The sequence below is a fragment of the Littorina saxatilis genome, linkage group LG1 (assembly GCF_037325665.1).
Source record: "Littorina saxatilis isolate snail1 linkage group LG1, US_GU_Lsax_2.0, whole genome shotgun sequence".
Lineage (NCBI taxonomy): Eukaryota > Metazoa > Mollusca > Gastropoda > Littorinimorpha > Littorinidae > Littorina > Littorina saxatilis.
Window position 1 is genome coordinate 54,372,710 of NC_090245.1, and position 20,311 is coordinate 54,393,020.

Consider the following 20,311-nt stretch of genomic DNA (forward strand, 5'->3'; position numbering starts at 1 on the left):
GATGATGATGATTACGACGACGATTTCGCGGACAAATCAGACGACGACGTCGAAGCTGATAACCGTCCATAATTATTACTATATATAGTAAGGATGGCGATGTTGTTGCAGTTTTTCCTGATCCTCAACGTGGCTGTAGGAGGGACCGTCGGGTTCTTCCCAGACGACTTCGACTACGGCGTGGAGAAGCCCTGGAAGAACGACTCCCCCTCAGCCGCAGCCGACTACTGGGCGCGTCGCAGCGACTGGGAGAAAACGTGGAGCGGCGACAATACTGCCATGGAGATCGACTACATCGAGATGCGTCACCTCTAGAGGACACGTCCTGCTGCGTTCACCGATCTTGACAATGAACAAGCCGTCATCGCCGTCGTTTTTATTTAGATATATGCAGAGGGGAAGGGTGGCTGCCCTGCTACCATCGTTGTCACGAAACCAGCTGGCATCGCTATAGTTTTCGAGATGTAAATATGGTGAGGCGTGCATGTTCCCTCAGGACGGTTTGATTTTTGGTTTACCTTTTTTTTTAAATTCTTTGTTCGAAACGTCGCTGTTATTCGTTCCGTGTTCGTCATTTTAACGTGAGTACATTGCTGTTTGGTCTCTTCTTTGTTTACATTTGATTTAGAAATCAAAATACTGATAGACTGCTAACGTTTCAGAATTAGAAACAAATGGTAAGTTATTGGAACGTATAATTTATGACAAAACAAAACAGTAAAATAACAAAAGGTATTTAAAGTGGACAAGTGAGCTTGGACCATTATTCTCGCCAGAGACTGAACACAGTAATGCTTTCTAAGCTTAGTTAATTATCTGTACACTAATTGTTTGTCATTGAGTCGACATACCTGCATGCGATAGTAAGTTTTTGTTTTGTTTAAACAAAACTTTATTCAATTTGTATTATGACAAAAACACTATATGCCATTCAGGATCTCTCACTCAAGCATAGTGCTTATTTTAAGCAATCCTAGTGAAAACATAACAGTGGTAACCATAATGGTGGACTCAATCAAAATACTCATTTCAGAGAACTATAAAAAATAAAAAAAATAAAAGCAAGATACAAAAATAAACACAAATGGGATGGGGATGGTAATACAGAAGTTGATAAAAACATTTTTGAAATGGGACAACAAGAGAACAAAAGTAAGCATGAAGAAAAAAGAAGAAGACGAAGAAGACTCAGAGCGCCAATAATTATCTGGGCCAGAGTGAATCTTATTACAGTAACAATAAGTGCACGGAAGACACACACACAAGTGCGGGCGGGGATGTAGCTCAGTCGGCAGCGCGCTGGATTTGTATCCAGTTGGCCGCTGTCAGCGTGAGTTCGTCCCCACGTTCGGCGAGATATTTATTTCTCAGAGTCAACTTTGTGTGCAGACTTTCCTCGGTGTCCGAACACCCCCCGTGTGTACACGCAAGCACAAGACCAAGTGCGCAACGAAAAAGATCCTGTAATCCATGTCAGAGTTCGGTGGGTTATAGAAACACGAAAATACCCAGCATGCTTCCTCCGATAGCGGCGTATGGCTGCCTAAATGGCGGGGTAAAAACGATCATACACGTAAAAGCCGTGGGAGTTTCAGCCCATGAACGAACAAACAAAACAAACACACACAAGTTTAAAACCTTTCGTGATCGGGCAATATGTCACTAAATTGCACAAACATCGAGGCATAATAAATAAATCAAGACAACCACAAGGTTTTGTTTCGTCACGCATTTAACGTTCCAATTATTTACCATTCTTGTTTTTTGAATCTACATTTTATTCAGAATTGCTGTTTGATTTTGTTTATATATTTTCTTTTGTGATTAAAAAAAATAATATGCATGCTGAAGTTTGGTGTGTTGATTTTGCTTTTTGCTATCATCTTCATCCGTCTGCGTCCTCCACACGGGCTGATGTCAGAGAGAGACCTGATTAAAACTGAGTATTCTGCTTATTCGCTTGATTTGGCCTTTTCAGTTTTCTGTTATTGTTGTTACTGTTATCACGGTTGTTGTTGTTGTTGTTGTTGTTGTTGTTGTTGTTGTTGTTTTGTTGTTGTTGTTGTTGTTGTTGTTGTTTTGTTGTTGTTGTTGTTCCGTTTTTTGTTCAGATTCTTGTATTTGTTCTTGTTCTGGGTTTGGCTCACGTAAGTGTAGCCTATGCGATGCTAACTTTGTCTGTCTGTGCGTGCGTGCGTGCGTGCGTATGTGCGTATGTGCGTGCGTGCGTGTGTATGTCTGTGGTAGAAACTCTAACATTTGAAGACGTCACATTACATTGACGTCACATTATGACGTAAGAGGGTTAGACGTCACGCGAAGGAAGTACTGAAAGTCTCGGTCATTATTATTTTGAGCGGGCCGAGAATAGTTGGCAGTCGTGTCCCTGTAAGTAGGCTACATGCAGACAGACAGATCTAGATCTAGTGTCTCGCTTTCTTGCACAGTTTCACCTATGCTCTTTCTCTCTCTCTGTGTGTGTGTGTGTGTGTGTGTGTGTGTGTGTGTGTGTGTGTGTGTGTGTGTGTGTGTGTGTGTGTGTGTGTGTGTTTGTGTGTGTGTGTTACTGTTTGTCGATTTCTTACGTGAGCCTTGATGGCTTCGCCTCTTGTTTCATTTCTTTCGATAATAATCATCCAAAAGGTGTCGGTATTTGTAGAGACCTTGTCTCCCCGAAACTCACAGAAATGTCAGACAGTCTCTAAAGTTAAAAAGCAAAAGATTTTGTGATTTCTGGTGCATATAATTATGCTAATGCAATAGAATAGAAGAATCTATTTCGAAATTCTTCACACTTCCACTTAGGCCGCCTATTCCCTTATATTGTGAACAAGAGCTGGTGAGCAAGGTTTTACGATTAACAAATTATTGTATTCCCAACCAACCTTTTGCTAATTACAGAAAAACAACTTGGAGATTCGTTCTTTATTTCAGGGAATATTAACAAATTAACAATAAAAAAAAATAGTACTCACCAGGAAAATAGCAACATAGGCAACTTATACGAACACATACCGGTTTGGACTTTCGTCTTCAACAGCGAAAAACCAATAAAGTAAAGAGACCAAAAAGCAATGTACTCACGTTCAAATGACGAACACGGAACAAATAACAGCGACGTTTCGACCTAAGGGTCTTCTTCAGGCACAAAAACAAAAAAAGTAAAATTAAGAGCGAAACCGACAGTCGAAACCGGTCCGTGTTTGAATTGTTAATGTTGCTGTTATTTTCTGGTGAGTACATTTGTATTGTTATGTTGTTCTAGTTCTCCTCACCTGCAATCCCTTGTTCCATTTATGCAGGAATCTTGTTATCTATGAAAACGTGTGTGATATCGAAACTGATTCATTTCATGCAAAAAGCGCTCTTCAGAATTACAGCAATTTAGATTTGCGGCTGGTTTATTCCCTTCAAGATATATTTCCATGTGTCCAGTACCCTAGAGCACAGCATGTTCATGAAATCCCCGACTATGACTCTTTGGCCTTTAACGTCTTGACTCAGAATTGATTCGCAAGAAATGACTGTGTATCAACCCACAGTGGTCTCAGTCTAAGCTTCTTTTCTTATATGATACTATTATTCCATGCCAAATTTAAACCTAGATTCATAACGTTGAATAGAGCACTAGTAATCTGCATCTGACTTTGCTTAGGCATAACAAGACGTTTTCTGAAATAATCGAAGGGGAAATACAAAGACACTCACTCACTCAATGCCTGTCACTCCTGTCAGGGTATGGGCCGCCAACAACAGCTCTCCAGAGTCCTCTGTCCTGGGCCAAATACAAAGACAAGGAATAGGAAAACAAATCCAAAGAACACTTTGTCAGAATAAAAGTTATCTCCTTGGTTGATTTCCGAACATAAAACTCTAGTACACTGAGTGTACAACTTGAAATAAAAAAAAAAACCGTGAAAATAAATGAGTGTCCCAGAAGTTTTGTACAATTTCCGTTGTCTTTGATTATTTTTCACATGGGTTCAATATAGCAAGAACTGTCTCCCTTGATTGAGAGAATTTGCGTGCCAGGAAGAAACAGCTGAAGCGATTTCAGAAACAGCTGCAAAGAAAAAGGCGTGCAACTGTTTTAAGCGTTAATCACATTCCTGCTTGCACGGTGAATATGCCTAGAACCTTCATCAGAAGATGACACATTTCATGTCATCGACACTTGTTAACATTTCTGAACAGCTAATAAAAGAATTACGATATTGCTGCTCCCTTCAGGTTCCAGAATGTATTATGCAATTTCTTGAATATGAATCCGTTGAAATATGTGTTCTTTTCATAACTATGGATGAAAACTTTGAGCTCAGGTTTTTAATGCGGTAGGCTAAGTACATGGAAGCAGTAGCCTTATCTTAATGCTCTATCATTGAACATCCGATAAAAAAGAAACAAATAAAACCCGATAAATAAGGTGCACATCTGAACAGCCTCTGCGGTGTGAACAGTAGATACGATATATGGTATTCTCACCTGTTGCCATTACTAAATTACAACGTAGACGGACAGGCACAAACACAAGTGCATGCTTCCTTATACATGTTAGATTGATGGTGCATATTTTTCAGTTTAAATACGTGTTTTTCGCAATGGGTTGTTCTGGATACTCTAAGAATTTTTAAAAATTTAGACCTAAGAATACCTGCTCTCGTTGGAATTGTAGTACATGTACAGCTTATCTTTGACACAATCATGGAAGGACAATGCTACATGGCAAGGTCACACAGTCGTCCTACCTTTGAGAGCGAGGCCAAGAGGGCGGAACACGCGCTAGTTTGACCTATACCTTGAATCAAGATAAAAGAGTGATTTGTACTCGTTTGGTCCTCTTCTTAAAGTATAATCGGTACCAACAATCAATCTAGCTGCTCCATGTGCGCAGTGGGAATTTGTTTAATGAATTTATTTTGTGAATGCAACCAGTGGCTTTTTAAGAAATTAATTCATTAAATAAATTCAACTCACCACAGCAGTGAGGGTGTTGATTTTTGGAATGTGACATTTAAATTTTTTAAATTTTAAAAATATTTTTAATTTTACTTATCTCAAGTAAAAGCGTGATTAGAGGAGTGTTCCTTTTAAAGCATTACTTAACTTCCCTTATGTTGGCATGGTATACCTGTCCAATAAGACTATCGTGTATCAGCGCTTTGGCAAAAAGAACTGACGATTCGAACACCCGTAGTTTCCACGTTTCTCTCTCTTTTGTTTCATTTCTTGCTTTCATCGCTGTTTTTCTTTAAAGGTACCATCCTTCCCGCGTACACGCTCATGTTCATCTCCACAGATCTGTTCAGGCTTTCACTTGGATACATACCAACAATCAGTAGCGTGACTGCATTCTGTGCTGACGGGAATTTTGTGCTGAAATAATTGTTTTGAATTCAGATAGGTGTCATGAAATTAACGAATAAGAAAGACTGAATCCCGCTCTGCACAGCCCACGGTCAGGCAGTTGAGTTTCGACACGTGTTTAAGTTGAAAGATGCTCTTATCACACGCACAAGCCTTAAAGCATCAGTGTTGTTGGACATGATGGTCTACACGAGAAAGAATGTACCTTTAACTCTGCAGACGAAGTAACAGATTTTTTCCTTTATATCGTTTTTCGTTTATGTTAGTAGCCACACCCACAAAATCAGAAATACATAACCAGTGAAATTAATTCGCATCACAAACAGTGTCACCCCTCTCTCAAATCCCTCCTCCCTCACTCCCGCCAAAACCCAAATAGTTAGGTATATATTCAACCACACGCGCGTTCTGCTTTTAGTGTCAGGATAATCTACAGACCTTCTTTGCAGAGCGAGCTCGTGTAACAACCACTTGTACACGAATTGCGGAAAGTTCAGGGTTTGAAGCAGGTAAATAGTCTTCGGTACCAAACCTTTAATCTCTCTCTCGCTCTCGCTCTCTCTCTCTCTCTCTCTCTCTCTCTCTCTCTCTCTCTCTCTCTCTCTCTCTCTCTCTCTCTCTCAAAAATATATCTGAAGCACTTCAATTCCATAAAAGATTGCTAAGTATCTTGTAAACAACTACTTCATATCTTGATAATTTGAAAAAAATGTTGTTCGAAGTTGTTCCCATATGCATGCTGTAGTGAAATATTTTGTTCACTTCACATCCTAAATTTACAGTATTGTTCTTTTGATCGTGTGCATTTAAACTTCATTGCCACTTGCTTGAACACGTCTCTGATGTATAACGTTTGATGCGTACATGTCCTCGCCGTTCTCCTTTTTTTTTCTTTGGGGGGGGGGGGGGGGGTCATAATCATCAACATCATCATAATTGTCATCGTCATCATTACTGAATCATTATCATCATCAGTCATGATCATTATCATCGTTACCGGCACGGTTGGCCTAGTGGTAAGGCGTCCGCCCTGTGATCGGGAGGTCGTGGGTTCGAACCCCGGCCGGGTCATACCTAAGACTTTAAAATTGGCAATCTAGTGGCTGCTCCGCCTGGCGTCTGGCATTATGTGGTTAGTGCTAGGACTGGTTGGTCCGGTGTCAGAATAATGTGACTGGGTGAGACATAAAGCCTGTGCTTGTGTGTGGCGCACGTTATATGTCAAAGCAGCACCGCCCTGATATGGCCCTTCGTGGTCGGCTGGGCGTTAAGCAAACAAACAAACAAACAAACAAATTATCATCGTTATTCGCTTGAGTAGTACTTCTTGAATTCTGATTTGCCTTCTCTAACATTACTGTCTTAACCTTTCACGTTTGTCGTTCTATTGTTGTCTAGCTTGTTTACTTGCTTGCGACCATGTTTGTTTCTGTGTTTGTTTGTTTGTTTGTTTTAATCCTTGCTAAATAAAGTTCAGTTCAGTTTTCTCTCTTTCAGTGCACGACAAACGCCCAAACCCCCAGTCTTACATTATGCAAAACTGTCCTACAATGAACCTACTACCTTGCATAACGATTTAAGTTACAAAATGTATAACGATTCCAGCCCGAGCCAGCCGGCATTGTGCTGGTTTTAATTTGTCCAGATCTTGCTGGAGTATAAAAGCTGTGGTCAGCAAGAGGTCAAGACACTGCTACAGAATAACCATTGCTATCTCTATTAGGCACTGAACCTGTGGGACAGGAACCATCATCAAGAAGGTTACAGTGTCCCCCGGCAGCAGCAAACATGTTGTCCTTGGTCATCGCACTGTGTGTGGTGGGCAGTCTGTCCGCCCATCTCCCCGAAGTCTTCGTGCACTACCAGGATGGGGCTCTGCACTTTAAGATGCAGCGTAAGGATCTCTTCTTTTTTATGGGGGGAGTGGGCGGGGCAAGGGTGGCGGTTGTGGTGGTTGGATGGAGAAAGTGGTGGGAAGGCGGTGGTGAAGGAGGTGGTGGTGGTGTGTGTGTGTGTGTGTGTGTGTGTGTGTGTGTGTGTGTGTGTGTGTGCGTTCGTGAGTGTGTGTGTGTGTGTGTGTGTGTACGTGTGTGTGTATACTTGTATATAAATACGTGCGTGTGTGTGTATGTGCGTGCGTGCGTGCGTGAATTTTCTTTATGACTAAAACAGTTAGAACGCAAGACTTCTTTCGTGTATGGCAAGATGTGTGAAGGTGACAAAAGCGATTAAAAGGTGCTCTGAAATATGTGATGTAACAAATTCTTGTATGAAAGAAACTGCGTTTGTGACGAAAACAAAAGATATTCATCGTGCATGGCTGACTGTTGTCTAAGAGTGTGAAGTACAGGCAGCCGTGTTTTTTCAGATTTCCCTGGTCTGAAGGAGGTGAACTTCAACTACCAGCTGGGATCTCAGGCCAAGAATGTCATCCCCAAGATGGGCACCGCCAACAAGGGAGGTAAGCTGGCCATGTTGGTAAAACAACAAAAACTGAAAAAACACAAACGCAATACACGACTTCGTTAAACTAAGTAAGACAGAACGGATTGTTAGCAGTGGAGGGCTAGCTTAGGAAAATAAAAAGAAACACATGCATAATAAAAATGACCGAATCTTTGAAAGGGTTTACTTCTAAAGACGTTTTGATTCAGAAGTTAGTGAAATTGCTGAATAATGCACTTTCAAGAAAAGCAGTTTAGTCCGGTCGTGTAGCCTTGACCTTAAAGCATAACAGTTCGCATTCATTGATGAGTTAACCTGTCAATATTACACACACACAAACACCAATCCATATTACGCTAAGTTGATTGCAAAGGACCAAAGAACACAAACATTAAGAAGGTGGCGTGTAGTAATGGACGGAAAACATAAGAAGAGACTTCCAAATAAAAGGCATTGTATATTCCCACTTGAAGCTTGTTTTTCCCTTTCTTCAAACACGCCCGTTTCCTTATTTCTGCAGAGTACCCGTAGAATATCCGTAAGGCCAGGCAAATACAAAGGGATACGCAAATAGAACCTCACGCGGCATTATGCCCCCTTTCTCTGACTTTTCTGCGCCTTTAGGCACGGTAGCTGAGTGTCTAACTCAATAAGTACTGTGATGAGGAGGGACTGTTTGTGCACAAGTCCTGAAAGGTTGCAGCAACCGGGTTTGGGAAACGCGTTCGAGGACTGTCTGAATAGTTGCACAGAGGTTGTCAGACCTCTAGGGCTCCGGTGCTAGTCCATGTTTTGCAGAAAGATTGGACAGTGGTTGTGCAGGGAAAAGGAAGGGGTGGCACGGGGGTGGAGTCATGGCTGAAGGAGAACATTGTACAGAGTAGATTGGAGTACAGACAAACGTAGGACAAGGCGTGATACAGGATGAAGGGAGAAAATCAACCTCAGGGACCGAAGGGAAAACACGACTGTCAGGGAAGGAAAAGATCTATCACAGAAAAAGAAAGAAAAAAAGAAAAAAAAGATGTCTGTCTCTGTTTGCTTATCAGTTAGTCCGACTAAGAAAATGAGAGAGTGAAAGAGCGCACAAGTAATCTCTCTTTTTCTTTCTCTTCCTGCCCCCCCCCCCCCCCCCCCCCTCTCGCTCCTCCCTTCACTTTCTCTCTCTCTCTCTCATCTCTCTCTCTCTCTCTCATCTCTCTCTCTTTCTCTGTCTCTCTCTAGAGCTCTCTCACTATCTCTGTCTCTCTCTCTCTCTCTCTCTCTCTCTCTCTCTCTCTCTCTCCCTCCCTCTCTCTTGTTTGTAGGTCTGTTGACAACTCTTTTGTTGCAAAGATTCAGGCGAAGGACTACGGTACCAAATCTCCAAACCAAATCCATTTTTAGTCCACCGCTAGCCACAGGAGAAAAGGGGGCGACGGGGGCAAAAGATTGTTCAGGTACTGAATTAAGAGCTAACTCGTCTTTGGTCAACTTCAGTCACCGATGTTAATCTAATAGACTTTCGAGCTGCTAAGAAGAGATTTCCAGAACCTGCCAGTGTTACACTGTGGCATAGTTCCAGCCCTTGACTTGGACTTACTACACAAATATACTGGGATCTCATTTGTTGTTCTGTGTCTCACTACACATATATACTGTGTTATTACACACACATACCGTGCATCATGCGTTGTTCTGTGTCCGACTACACAAATACAATATGTTCTCATTCGTAGATCTGTGTAAACTGTGTTCTAAATTCGTAGTTCTGTGTCTTGCCGTATACAGTACTCTAGACGGCCAAGAACGTTATCTCCATTCTGTGAACAGATTGACACCAAGATAAAGCAGAACTCTGTCCTTTTTATATTTAGTCAAGTTTTGACTAAATATTTTAACATCGAGGGGGAATCGAAACGAGGGTCGTGGTGTATGTGCGTGTGTGTGTGTGTCTGTGTGTGTGTGTGTCTGTGTGTGTGTGTGTGTAGAGCGATTCAGACTAAACTACTGGACCGATCTTTATGAAATTTGACATGAGAGTTCCTGGGTATGAAATCCCCATACGTTTTTTTCATTTTTTTGATAAATGTCTTTGATGACGTCATATCCGGCTTTTCGTGAAAGTTGAGGCGGCACTGTCACGCCCTCATTTTTCAACCAAATTGGTTGAAATTTTGGTCAAGTAATCTTCGACGAAGCCCGGGGTTCGGTATTGCATTTCAGCTTGGTGGCTTAAAAATTAATTAATGACTTTGGTCATTAAAAATCTGAAAATTGTAAAAAAAAATAAAAATTTATAAAACGATCCAAATTTACGTTTATCTTATTCTCCATCATTTGCTGATTCCAAAAACATATAAATATGTTATATTCGGATTAAAAACAAGCTCTGAAAATTAAATATATAAAAATTATTATCAAAATTAAATTGTCGAAATCAATTTAAAAACACTTTCATCTTATTCCTTGTCGGTTCCTGATTCCAAAAACATATAGATATGATATGTTTGGATTAAAAACACGCTCAGAAAGTTAAAACAAAGAGAGGTACAGAAAAGCGTGCTATCCTTCTTAGCGCAACTACTACCCCGCTCTTCTTGTCAATTTCACTGCCTTTGCCATGAGCGGTGGACTGACGATGCTACGAGTATACGGTCTTGCTGAAAAATGGCAGCTACTTGACTAAATATTGTATTTTCGCCTTACGCGACTTGTTACATGTTCGTATGGTTGCCCTCAAACGTTCCTACGAATGTCACGAAGAATTACATTTTCGCTCTCAGTAGTTTGAGAAGAGATTGAAACATTCATAATTTATCGACAATCTTCACATTTGTATTATTAATTGTCTGTTTTATCCCTCTTTCAAAGTTGAAGTGTTCAAACGAAATGCGCTTGAAATAGTTAGAGGGAGAGGATCATTAGAAGACGAAAATTAGGACGGAAAACCAGCAAGAGTTGTTTCTTTTACCATGCAGCTTAACTTTTAAAATGTCGAACATGGAAACGAGAGAGAAAAACTAGAAGCCACAATTATTATATTTATCAATCAGTGAAGTAAAATAAAATCGATAAAAAAAAAACTGGTCAAAGAAGAAAAAAGTAAAAACAATACAAAATGACATAAAACAAATACAAAAGGGAATACACACACACACACACACACACACACACACACACACACATACATACACACACACAGACACACCGTGCACACATACACACACACATACAAACACACACACACACACACACACACACACACACACACACACACACACACACACACACACACACAGGTCAAAGAGGAAATAAGTAAGACAATATCAACCAATACCAAATTAACAAGTCGCGTAAGGCGAAAATACAACATTTAGTCAAGTAGCTGTCGAACTCACAGAATGAAACTGAACTCAATGCAACGCAGCAAGACCGTATACTCGTCGTCCACCGCTCACGGCATAGTCAGTGAAATTGACAAGAAGAGCGGGGTAGTAGTTGCGCTGGGAAGGATAGCACGCTTTTCTGTACCTCTCTTCGTTTTAACTTTCTGAGCGTGTTTTTAATCCAAACATATCATATCTATATGTTTTTGGAATCAGGAACCGACAAGGAATAAGATGAAAGTGTTTTTAAATTGATTTGGAAAATTTAATTTTGATAATAATTTTTATATATTTAATTTTCAGAGCTTGTTTTTAATCCGAATATAACATATTTATATGTTTTTGGAATCAACAAATGATGGAAAATAAGATAAACGTAAATTTGGATCGTTTTATAAAACATTTTTTTTTTTTACAATTTTCAGATTTTTAATGACCAAAGTCATTAATTAATTTTAAAGCCACCACGCTGAAATGCAATACCGAAGTCCGGGCTTCGTCGAACATTACCCGACCAAAATTTCAACCAGTTTGGTTGAAAAATGAGGGCGTGACAGTGCCGCCTCAACTTTCACGAAAAGCCGGATATGACGTCATCAAAGACATTTATCAAAATAATGAAAAAAAACGTCTGAGGATATCATACCCAGGAACTGTCATGTCAAATTTCATAAAGATCGGTCCAGTAGTTTAGTCTGAATCGCTCAACACACACACACACACACACACACACACACACACACACACACACACACAGACAGACACACACACACACACACAGACGCACATACACCACGACCCTCGTCTCGATTCCCCCCTCTACGTTAAAACATTTAGTCAAAACTTGACTAAATGTAAAAATGAATACACACACACACACACACACACTGACCCACATTCACTGCCATCCAGTGACACACTGCTCGGGTAGAGCACCCCACGTATTTCACGTGCAGGCTACAGCCATTTGTCGTGCTGCGCAACAGTGGCCGAGTTTGTGTCAAGGTTTCCCCATAACATCAGGCCTACCACTCTCAGTAGTTAAAATTATTGGAACTGAATTGGTCTTCGCACTTGACAGAACATACACATTCACATCAGAACTTGCCTGTTTCTTTTTCGTCTGATAGCTTTCTTCTCTGTGTGCTGCACGCTGCTCTGCCCTCCGTCCGTCTCTTCTTATTTGACACGGAGGTTTCTTTTTAAACACAATAGTGTGACCGCCATTGTTGGTTTGCTGTGGTGTTGTCGGCCGAAGTATGACCACGGTTGACTTCCCTTCCGATGCAATCTTCCATGAAGACAGCTCGTCTTCGGCAAGCAGGGCTTTTAGTGATGCTCATACAGCAGCTGGTGGTCTAGTTACTTCCATTTTGCAAGGAGGAAATGTAATTTTGAGCGACAAACGTCAGAGCAGAAAATGTAGCCCACTTGCTCGACAGCCACGTCACCTATAGAGAGAGAGAGAGACACACACACACACAGACAGAGGCAGACAGACAGACAGACAGACAGAAACAGAGACAGAGAGAATGATTAATCAAAACGTGAAACTGAGACTGACGTCGACTATCAAAACTACGTTAAAACTAATGCAAGCAAGCAAACAAGAAGTGGAACGGGGATACGCGACAGGTCTATCAAGAGCACACGAAAAATCCGACTAATGTGTGCTCAAAGCTCTCCGAGTAACCTGTAGTCTTCTACATTTTTTTCTCCAGGTGATGGGTACTGGCACCTGACGGACAAAAAGATTGACCTTCAGCCCGGTGACTCCATCCAGTACAACGCTGTGGCCTGGGGAACAGTTGGCAAACTACATGCTCCTGTGGCCAGCTGGGTCTATGGTCTGTATTATTATTATTATGGGGGCCAGGAGGCCCCCATTTATACGGTTAGTTTCGAGGGTGACCATGGGCAGCGCCATTTTGTTGTGAAATACGTCATCAGTTTGTGTACACAGGAAGTTGTGACGTCCGTCACCCTTTGGGAGGGGTGAAGGCAACATTGTTCATCAGTAGAAAGTTGTGAAATCCGTCACCCTATGGGAGGGGTGAAGGCAAAATTGGTCATCACTGAGTTTGTGTAACATAGGAAGTTGTGAAATACGTCGCCCTATGGGAGGGGTGAAGGCAAAATTGTTCAACAAAAACGAAGGTCTAAATGTGCAGGGTCAACCGCAACAAACTCAAACCATTCATACTACACTGCATCTGAGTGACTTATATACCAACATTTTATTTCTTATTTTCAGCACAGGTATAGGAAAAATCATGAACCAAAATGTTATTTATTTTCTAATTTAACATTTGTTTTACAAATGTGACCATGGTCTTTCAAACATACAAGTGACATTAACATTGTTATGTTAAAAAAAAATATTTAAAATAAAGCTTTTGTGCACAATACAGAAAATACATTGTACATTTTACCTACAGGCCAAACAGTGTCTGTGGCAAAGGACCCAGCAAGTTGCACTGATCTATATTTTTAGATCAGTGGCAAGTTGTCAAGAACAGGCGCTTGCATTTGGATGTGTCCACTGATAGTAGGTCTGGTTGTGATCAATCAGAATAATGTGGGAATAAAAATGTATGACAGTTTGGTATGATGACATGTAATTCACATATGCTGAAATGTAATATTATACATGATATAATATTATTATGGCTGTTGCCATGACCATGAACCCCAAGAAAGGTTTAATGTTATGTAAATCAAAATACCAAAATCAAGCACCTATTAATCTGGTCTACGGCGCGGGAAGATTGAGGCCTTCATAAACGTTCAACGTTGGCCAATAATGATTTTAACAATGTTGTGTCGTTTTGTATTATGTTTTATTTTGTTTATCAATTGATAAATATGTCTTCCGAACATATCACAAATCAAACACAAATAAAGTCTTAGAGAACTACAATAATTATTGTTGCCGTCAAAACCTTGCAAGGCCTCAACCGTTCTCAAGAGATCAGTTACATTTTTGTTTCTCTCTTTCTCTCTCTGTCTGTATGTATGTCTTTGTCTGTGTCTCCCTCCGAGTCTCTCCGCTTCTGTCTTTCTATGTCTGTCTCTGTCTATGTGCGTGTATTTGTGTGTGTGTGTGTGTGTGTACGTGTGTGTGTGTGTGTGTGTGTGTGTGTGTGTGTGTGTGTGTCTCTCTCTCTCTCTCTCTCTCTCGCTCTCGCTTTCTCTCTCTCTCTCATCTGACTTGTTTAGACTGTGTTGTTCATGTGTTAGTGTATCGAGAGTGGGGTAGAGTAAGGTGTAGGGGGGGGGGGGGGGGATCGTGGCTGAGTTTGCTTGTTTGTGTGTGAGGGGGGGGGGTGTTCTTTTTTTTTGTTTGTCTGTCTGTCTGTCTTTTCTTGTCTGTTTGTCACTGTGTCTGTGTTTGAGGCTATTGTTTCTTTGTGGGTTTTCTTTTATTGCTGGTGGTGGTCGTGTTGCATTGTGTGTATATCGGAAGTAAAGGGTGAGGAGGGTTTTATTGCACATTCTGGCTTCAACTCTAAGCTGCCAAATCACACCACCCCCTCCCCCCCTCCCCTTTTCCTGAGACTTTTCCCGATTCCCGATGAAATTCAACTGGGACTCCAGCGGCAGATAGCGTGTCATGCATAGCTCACGAAATCGTCAATTCTGTCAGACAGAAAAAATCAACGATATTTAAACCTAAACGAACGACTCATTAGCCGTAGACATCTGCACGGCGCTCAATGACTTCCACGGCAGATCAGTTTTATTTAGCCTTAGCACGAAGGACTTCACCTTAGAAAAGTCAAGAGGGATTCCAAGACAGGGTTTCAAAAAGTCAAGGGCTTCCTCAGGACTCGTGAATAATTTCTGAAAGTAGACACACACACTTTTGTGATTCCTCGCTTAACACAGACATGCTTTATATAAGATCATGATACCATGCAACGATGATATAATTTCTCATGTCTCTGATAGAACGTGTTGTTTCTAATTCGAATAGCTCCCGAGCCTACCCGCGGCCCCAGACGTCTGCGTGGTGCCGTCATGTTCCGCGATGACTTCAACGGTGGCGGTCTGGACGCCAGCAAGTGGAACTACGAGGTGTCCATGTTTGGAGGCATGGTCAGTACCACTTGACCTTGTCGCACGAAGGTGCATCTATCGATGGATGGTGCTTCAGTCCCACGAACAGGTGTCCATTAGGGAGTAGCTCTGTAGATGTGCTAGTAGGCAGTGGAGGAGGGGGAGGGTCTTGGGGGGGGGGGGGACACCTAACCAAGAGAATGGAGGTGACGGGGTTGTTGGTACTCTATAAATATTTAGTAAAAGTTATATGTTTACACTTTCGCGACGGGACACTGATAAATCAGTACCAGCGCTGACACGCCCATGGACGGGAAGCGCATTTTTCAGTACCAGCCATAGAGGGTACACGACTCGTGATTGCTTCCCGGTTTTTGAAGCTTGCAAATAAATTGAGTTGTTTCCCTTGATACACTTGGCGTCCCCTTCTGCCATTTGCAAATCCGCCTGATTTGTGTGCGTTTTTGAGGAAAAAAAATGAATCAAAGGCGAGCCTTGTCTCGGGAAGAGATTCTCCGGATGTTGGACCTAGAGGATCCCGTAGAGCATGATTCGGACGTATCGTTTTCGCCTCACGAAAGCGATACAAGCAGTGAAAGTGAGGAAGAAACAGTCCCGTTGTTGCTAGTACGAGTCGGCAAACTACACGTGGTTGGCGGTGATACTGCTAGACGAACATGTATCTCGGAATCGTGCAGGAGCTATGGGGGCGTGGCAGCACTGATAACAATGGATGGCTGGAGCCTTCAAATCCTTTTGGAATTGTTCATAGGTGTACAGTTGGTACTTTGTTGTGAAAATGTGACTTATATTCAATATGGATTACCTAGACATCATTTGGTGAGTGTTAGATCTACAGTTTTGTTTCATTTGAGTCAGGATGCTGTGAGTGAATGCGTGATTTGCTTGTTTTTTTCTTTGTACTGTCTCCTTATTTCTGTGTACAATGTTAACAATATTTCAGCTAATTCATAGGTTTTACACCTTGTTTGGTTATAACATTATTTATAATACTTTCTGTTAAAAAATAACTTTTAAAAAAAGCAGTAGAAAATAAAACACACACACAAAAACGTTAAAAAACACAAATTATCCCCCTTTCACCCCCCTTTCACCCCCCTTTGCTAAAACAAATCGCGTGACAAACTTATAAATAGCACGACTGAACTGGGCATCCATTTTTGAATTAGTACACAAAATTTGGTGGTGATTGGACTTAATTCAAGCTTGCTAGACAGATTTCTTTACAGTTACTGATTTTTGGGAAGTTTCTTGGTGGCAAGCTTGGGCAGGCAGGACGTAAACGCCGTGGCAGTGCTAGTCACAATAGTGTTAAGAAATGTGAGAGTTTTTTAATTCTATATAGGGGATGGGGATGGACCAGTAAAAGGCCGGTAATTTATTAAGTCACGTGGGTTAAAAACTGGTTAAGACTTAGGACCACTTTTCTTAAAAAGATAAAAGTCCAATACCGTTTGTGATTTATATACACTATGTTCAGGGTGAAGGTGATGGGTACGAGTAAAAAAAAAAAAAAAAAAAAAAAGACACAGACACTCACACAGGACTCACACGCTCCACTGATTATTCCCATTCATTAAAATGTACAGCTTAGGTGTACTAAGAGGTAAGACTTATACGTGGTGATCTAAGACATCACAATATGTTGAAGTCTTAAGTTGGCTTATGTAGGTTAAGAGCCTGTTTATAAAACATGTTCCTTACGCAAGGAATAAGAGGTAGTGATAGAATATAATCCAGTGAGATAGGGTATAAAACGTGTTGGTTAAAAGTCCGGTTAGATGAGGTACAGGTATGGGTGTTAGTGTACGGTGCACGGCACCCCCCCGCCAGGTGGAGTGAGGAGACCCTTCGCTCCCAGCAGGCGGGCGCCGGCGGGACGCGCACACTAACAAAAGAAAACAATGTGACTGGTGTACCGCCACCCGTCTGCGGGGTGGGACAGACACTGACCTTCGATCCCCGCGCGGCGGGCGCTGACGTACACAATATGGTGGCGGTAGTTGAGGAATAGTGGCGATTGTTGGGGTATGGTGGGGTAAGGGGCGAGGTCTCGACCGGTCCCCGTCCATCTGGGATAGGGGCGGAGTGGGGGAGAGGGGGAGAAGGGTTGCATGTACCAGCCTGTACATGCGGGAATGGGGGGGATGGGCCGTTGAGGACCTTTTTGAACGCGGCACTGTATTTATGGCCCGTCCGTTCTGTTAGGCTTGGGATGAAAGCGGACAAACACTCAAGTCCTTAATGGCTCAAAACCGTAGGACTTTTAATATTAATTTTAACGTTAGGCTTGGGATGATGGACGGGGGCAGGAGACGTCTGCCCCTTAAAAAAAAGGAAAAAACGCAGGCGTGTGTGGACAACAGGTTACACCCACGCTCCCATGAGGGAGTGGTAGACTTGGCGACACATTAAAGATGCGTGTGCCCATCCTAAGATTTTATGTTTGGTGAAAAAGTCCTGTGGATAGAGTCCAAATAAGTGGGCGTGTTCGTGTAGGGCGCGGAACGGTGCCGCGTTCTCGCTACACGAATCAAAAATATGTTCATAGCTGATGGGGGCCCCGCAGGGGCACTTTGGTTTAAAGAGTTTAAACTTTGTGCCTCCTGTGCGGAGCCTCCTGAAGATTCTGGTTAAAGATGGGGGGAGCGTGGGTGTTTCAAGCTTTGTGGGCGGGTTAGCCATGGCGGCCACCCCTGCTTCCTGGAGCTTGGAATATACTTCGGCCAGTGAGAAGCCGAGGTCAGTGGTGACCTGCGGCAACCCGGTGGCCGATTTGGCAGCAGCATCGGCCATTTCGTTTCCCCCTAGACCCACATGCGAGGGGACCCACTGTAGGTCCACGGGGGTGCCAGTGGCTATAATCTGGTGAGCAATGATCTGTATATCATGTAATAGCTCAGAGCGGTTTTTAGAGCCATATAAGAGGGCTTGTATAGATGAAAGAGAATCTGTACAAATAACGATTTGATGAGGGTTAACTAGTACTGGGAGGTCGTTTATGTAAGTTAGGGCCATAAGGATGGCGAACAATTCAGCTGTAAAGATGGATACGTCATCATTAAGCCTGTACTGTTTAGATACCTTTAGTTCGGGTATGACGAAGGCGCAGCCAACCCTGCCATTTAATAGTTTTGAGCCATCGGTGAAGATTTTCAGGTGTTGGGAGTATTTATTATGTAGGAGTTCGTTGGCGAGAGTCGCCAAGAAGAGAGGGTTATCCTGCTTGGACGCCTCCGTCCCTAGGTCACAGGAGAGGGCAGGCGTCTCAAGTAGCCAGGGGGGGTAGGGGGGAGCAGGTATTTTAGTACACTGGACAGTCTTCATGTTCACTTTTTCAAGTATGGGGTTAATATAGTTGGTGATTGGCTGACACCTTGCCATGACCCGAGGGCCCCGTGAAGAGGTGACAGATAGGTTGTTGTATTGGGGGAAGAAATCGTTCAGTACATCTTGTACCGTGTTGTCCACACAGCCTGCGCGAACATGATACCGCGCGGCGCAGAGTCGGCGGTGGTCGTCAAGGCTCATCCAGCCCGCCTCCCGGTACACAGCGGAGGTGCTGGTCCAGGGGGGGAGCCCGAGCGCTAAGCGGAGCGCCCTGCACTCAGCCCCACGGAGGCGGGCCAGGACCCCTGCGCCGGCGGAGTAAAAAGCCTCCTGCCCATACGTCAGGCGTGATCGGATCAGCGCCCTAACAATGGACAGGAGAAACTTTTGGCCTCTGGCCCACTTCTCGTTATTAAGCATTTTTATGACAGACATCGCACGTTGCGCCTTAGTAACCAGGTTTTCAACGTGTGCAGTCCACGATAACTTTTTGTCCACAGTCACACCGAGGTGCATCTATGCAGGCTTAGAGTTTGTATATATATAAGGTTTATCTATGCAGGCTTAGGGTTTGTCTGTATATAGAAGTCTAAACAACGAAGTGACTGTGGTAAGATGAACAAAGTTAAAAAAACAAAGGATTACTGTACTCACCAATACAAAGACGACACAAGACGATTACGAATTTTCGCTTCTGGAAGCTTCATCAGGAAAAAGAACACAAAAGACAACAAAAAGCAGACGCAACACGGAACGAACAGGGTTTGAAAGAAAATGGAGGGGAAACACGCAAAAAGGGGAAGGAACTCTAGGAACGGAAATGAATAGAAGGTTTTTCTACGCAGGCTTAGGGTTTGTCTGTATATAGAAGGTTTTTCTACGCAGGCTTAGGGTTTGTTTGTATCGAGAAGGTTTATCTACGCAGGCTTAGGGTTTGTCTGTATATAGGAGGTTTTTCTACGCAGGCTTAGGGTTTGTCTGTATATAGAAGGTTTTTCTACGCAGGCTTAGGGTTTGTTTGTATCGAGAAGGTTTATCTACGCAGGCTTATGGCTTGCTTGTATCGAAGAGTCGGGGAATCTACGGCGATCTTGTACATGTCGCACAAAGGTTTATCCATGCAGACTTAAGAGTTTATTGGTATCAAGAAGGTTTATCTACACAGGCTTAGGGTTTGTTTGTGTCGAGAGAGTTTATCTATGCAGGCTTGGAGTTTGTTTGTATCGAGGTGTCGGGGAATCTACGACGAACTTGTCGAACGAAGGTTTATCAATGCAGGCTAAGGGTTTGTTTGTATCGAGAAGATTTAGCTATGTAGGCTCATGGGTTAATTTGTATCGAGAAGGTTTATGCATGCAGGCTCAGGGTTTGTTTGTATCGAGAAGGTTTATCTATGCGGGCTCAGGGTTTGTTTGTATTGAGAAAGTTTATCTATAGATACAGGCTCAGGATTTGTTTGTATCGAGAAAGTTTATCTATAGATACAGGCTCAGGGTTTGTTTGTATCGAGAAAGTTTATCTATGGGGGCTCAGGGTTTGTTTGTATCGAGAAGGTTTATCCATAGATACAGACTCAGAATTGGTTTGTATCGAGAAGGTTTATCTATGGGGGCTCAGGGTTTGTTTGTATCGAGAAAGTTTATCTATAGATACAGGTTTAGGGTTTGTTTGTATCGAGAAGGTTTATCTATGGGGGCTCAGGGTTTGTTTGTATCGAGAAAGTT

The 20,311-nt window shown here is 42.4% G+C and overlaps 2 protein-coding genes across 2 annotated transcripts in view; both read left to right on the plus strand.

Moving 5' to 3' along the window:
• Nucleotides 1-1,955, plus strand: part of LOC138974059 (beta-1,3-glucan-binding protein-like) — a 14,988-nt gene extending 13,033 nt beyond the window's left edge. Inside the window, exon 12 of the mRNA XM_070346772.1 lies at nt 112-1,955. Coding sequence (XP_070202873.1) covers nt 112-315 — 204 coding nt within the window. The 3' untranslated portion in view covers nt 316-1,955. The remainder of the gene's footprint in view (nt 1-111) is intronic.
• A 3,812-nt stretch (nt 1,956-5,767) lies between these two features.
• LOC138974073 (beta-1,3-glucan-binding protein-like) overlaps nt 5,768-20,311 on the plus strand; it is a 38,802-nt gene continuing 24,258 nt past the window's right edge. Inside the window, exons 1-5 of the mRNA XM_070346777.1 lie at nt 5,768-5,873; nt 7,088-7,258; nt 7,733-7,825; nt 12,899-13,024; nt 15,154-15,275. Coding sequence (XP_070202878.1) covers nt 7,153-7,258; nt 7,733-7,825; nt 12,899-13,024; nt 15,154-15,275 — 447 coding nt within the window. The 5' untranslated portion in view covers nt 5,768-5,873; nt 7,088-7,152. The remainder of the gene's footprint in view (nt 5,874-7,087; nt 7,259-7,732; nt 7,826-12,898; nt 13,025-15,153; nt 15,276-20,311) is intronic.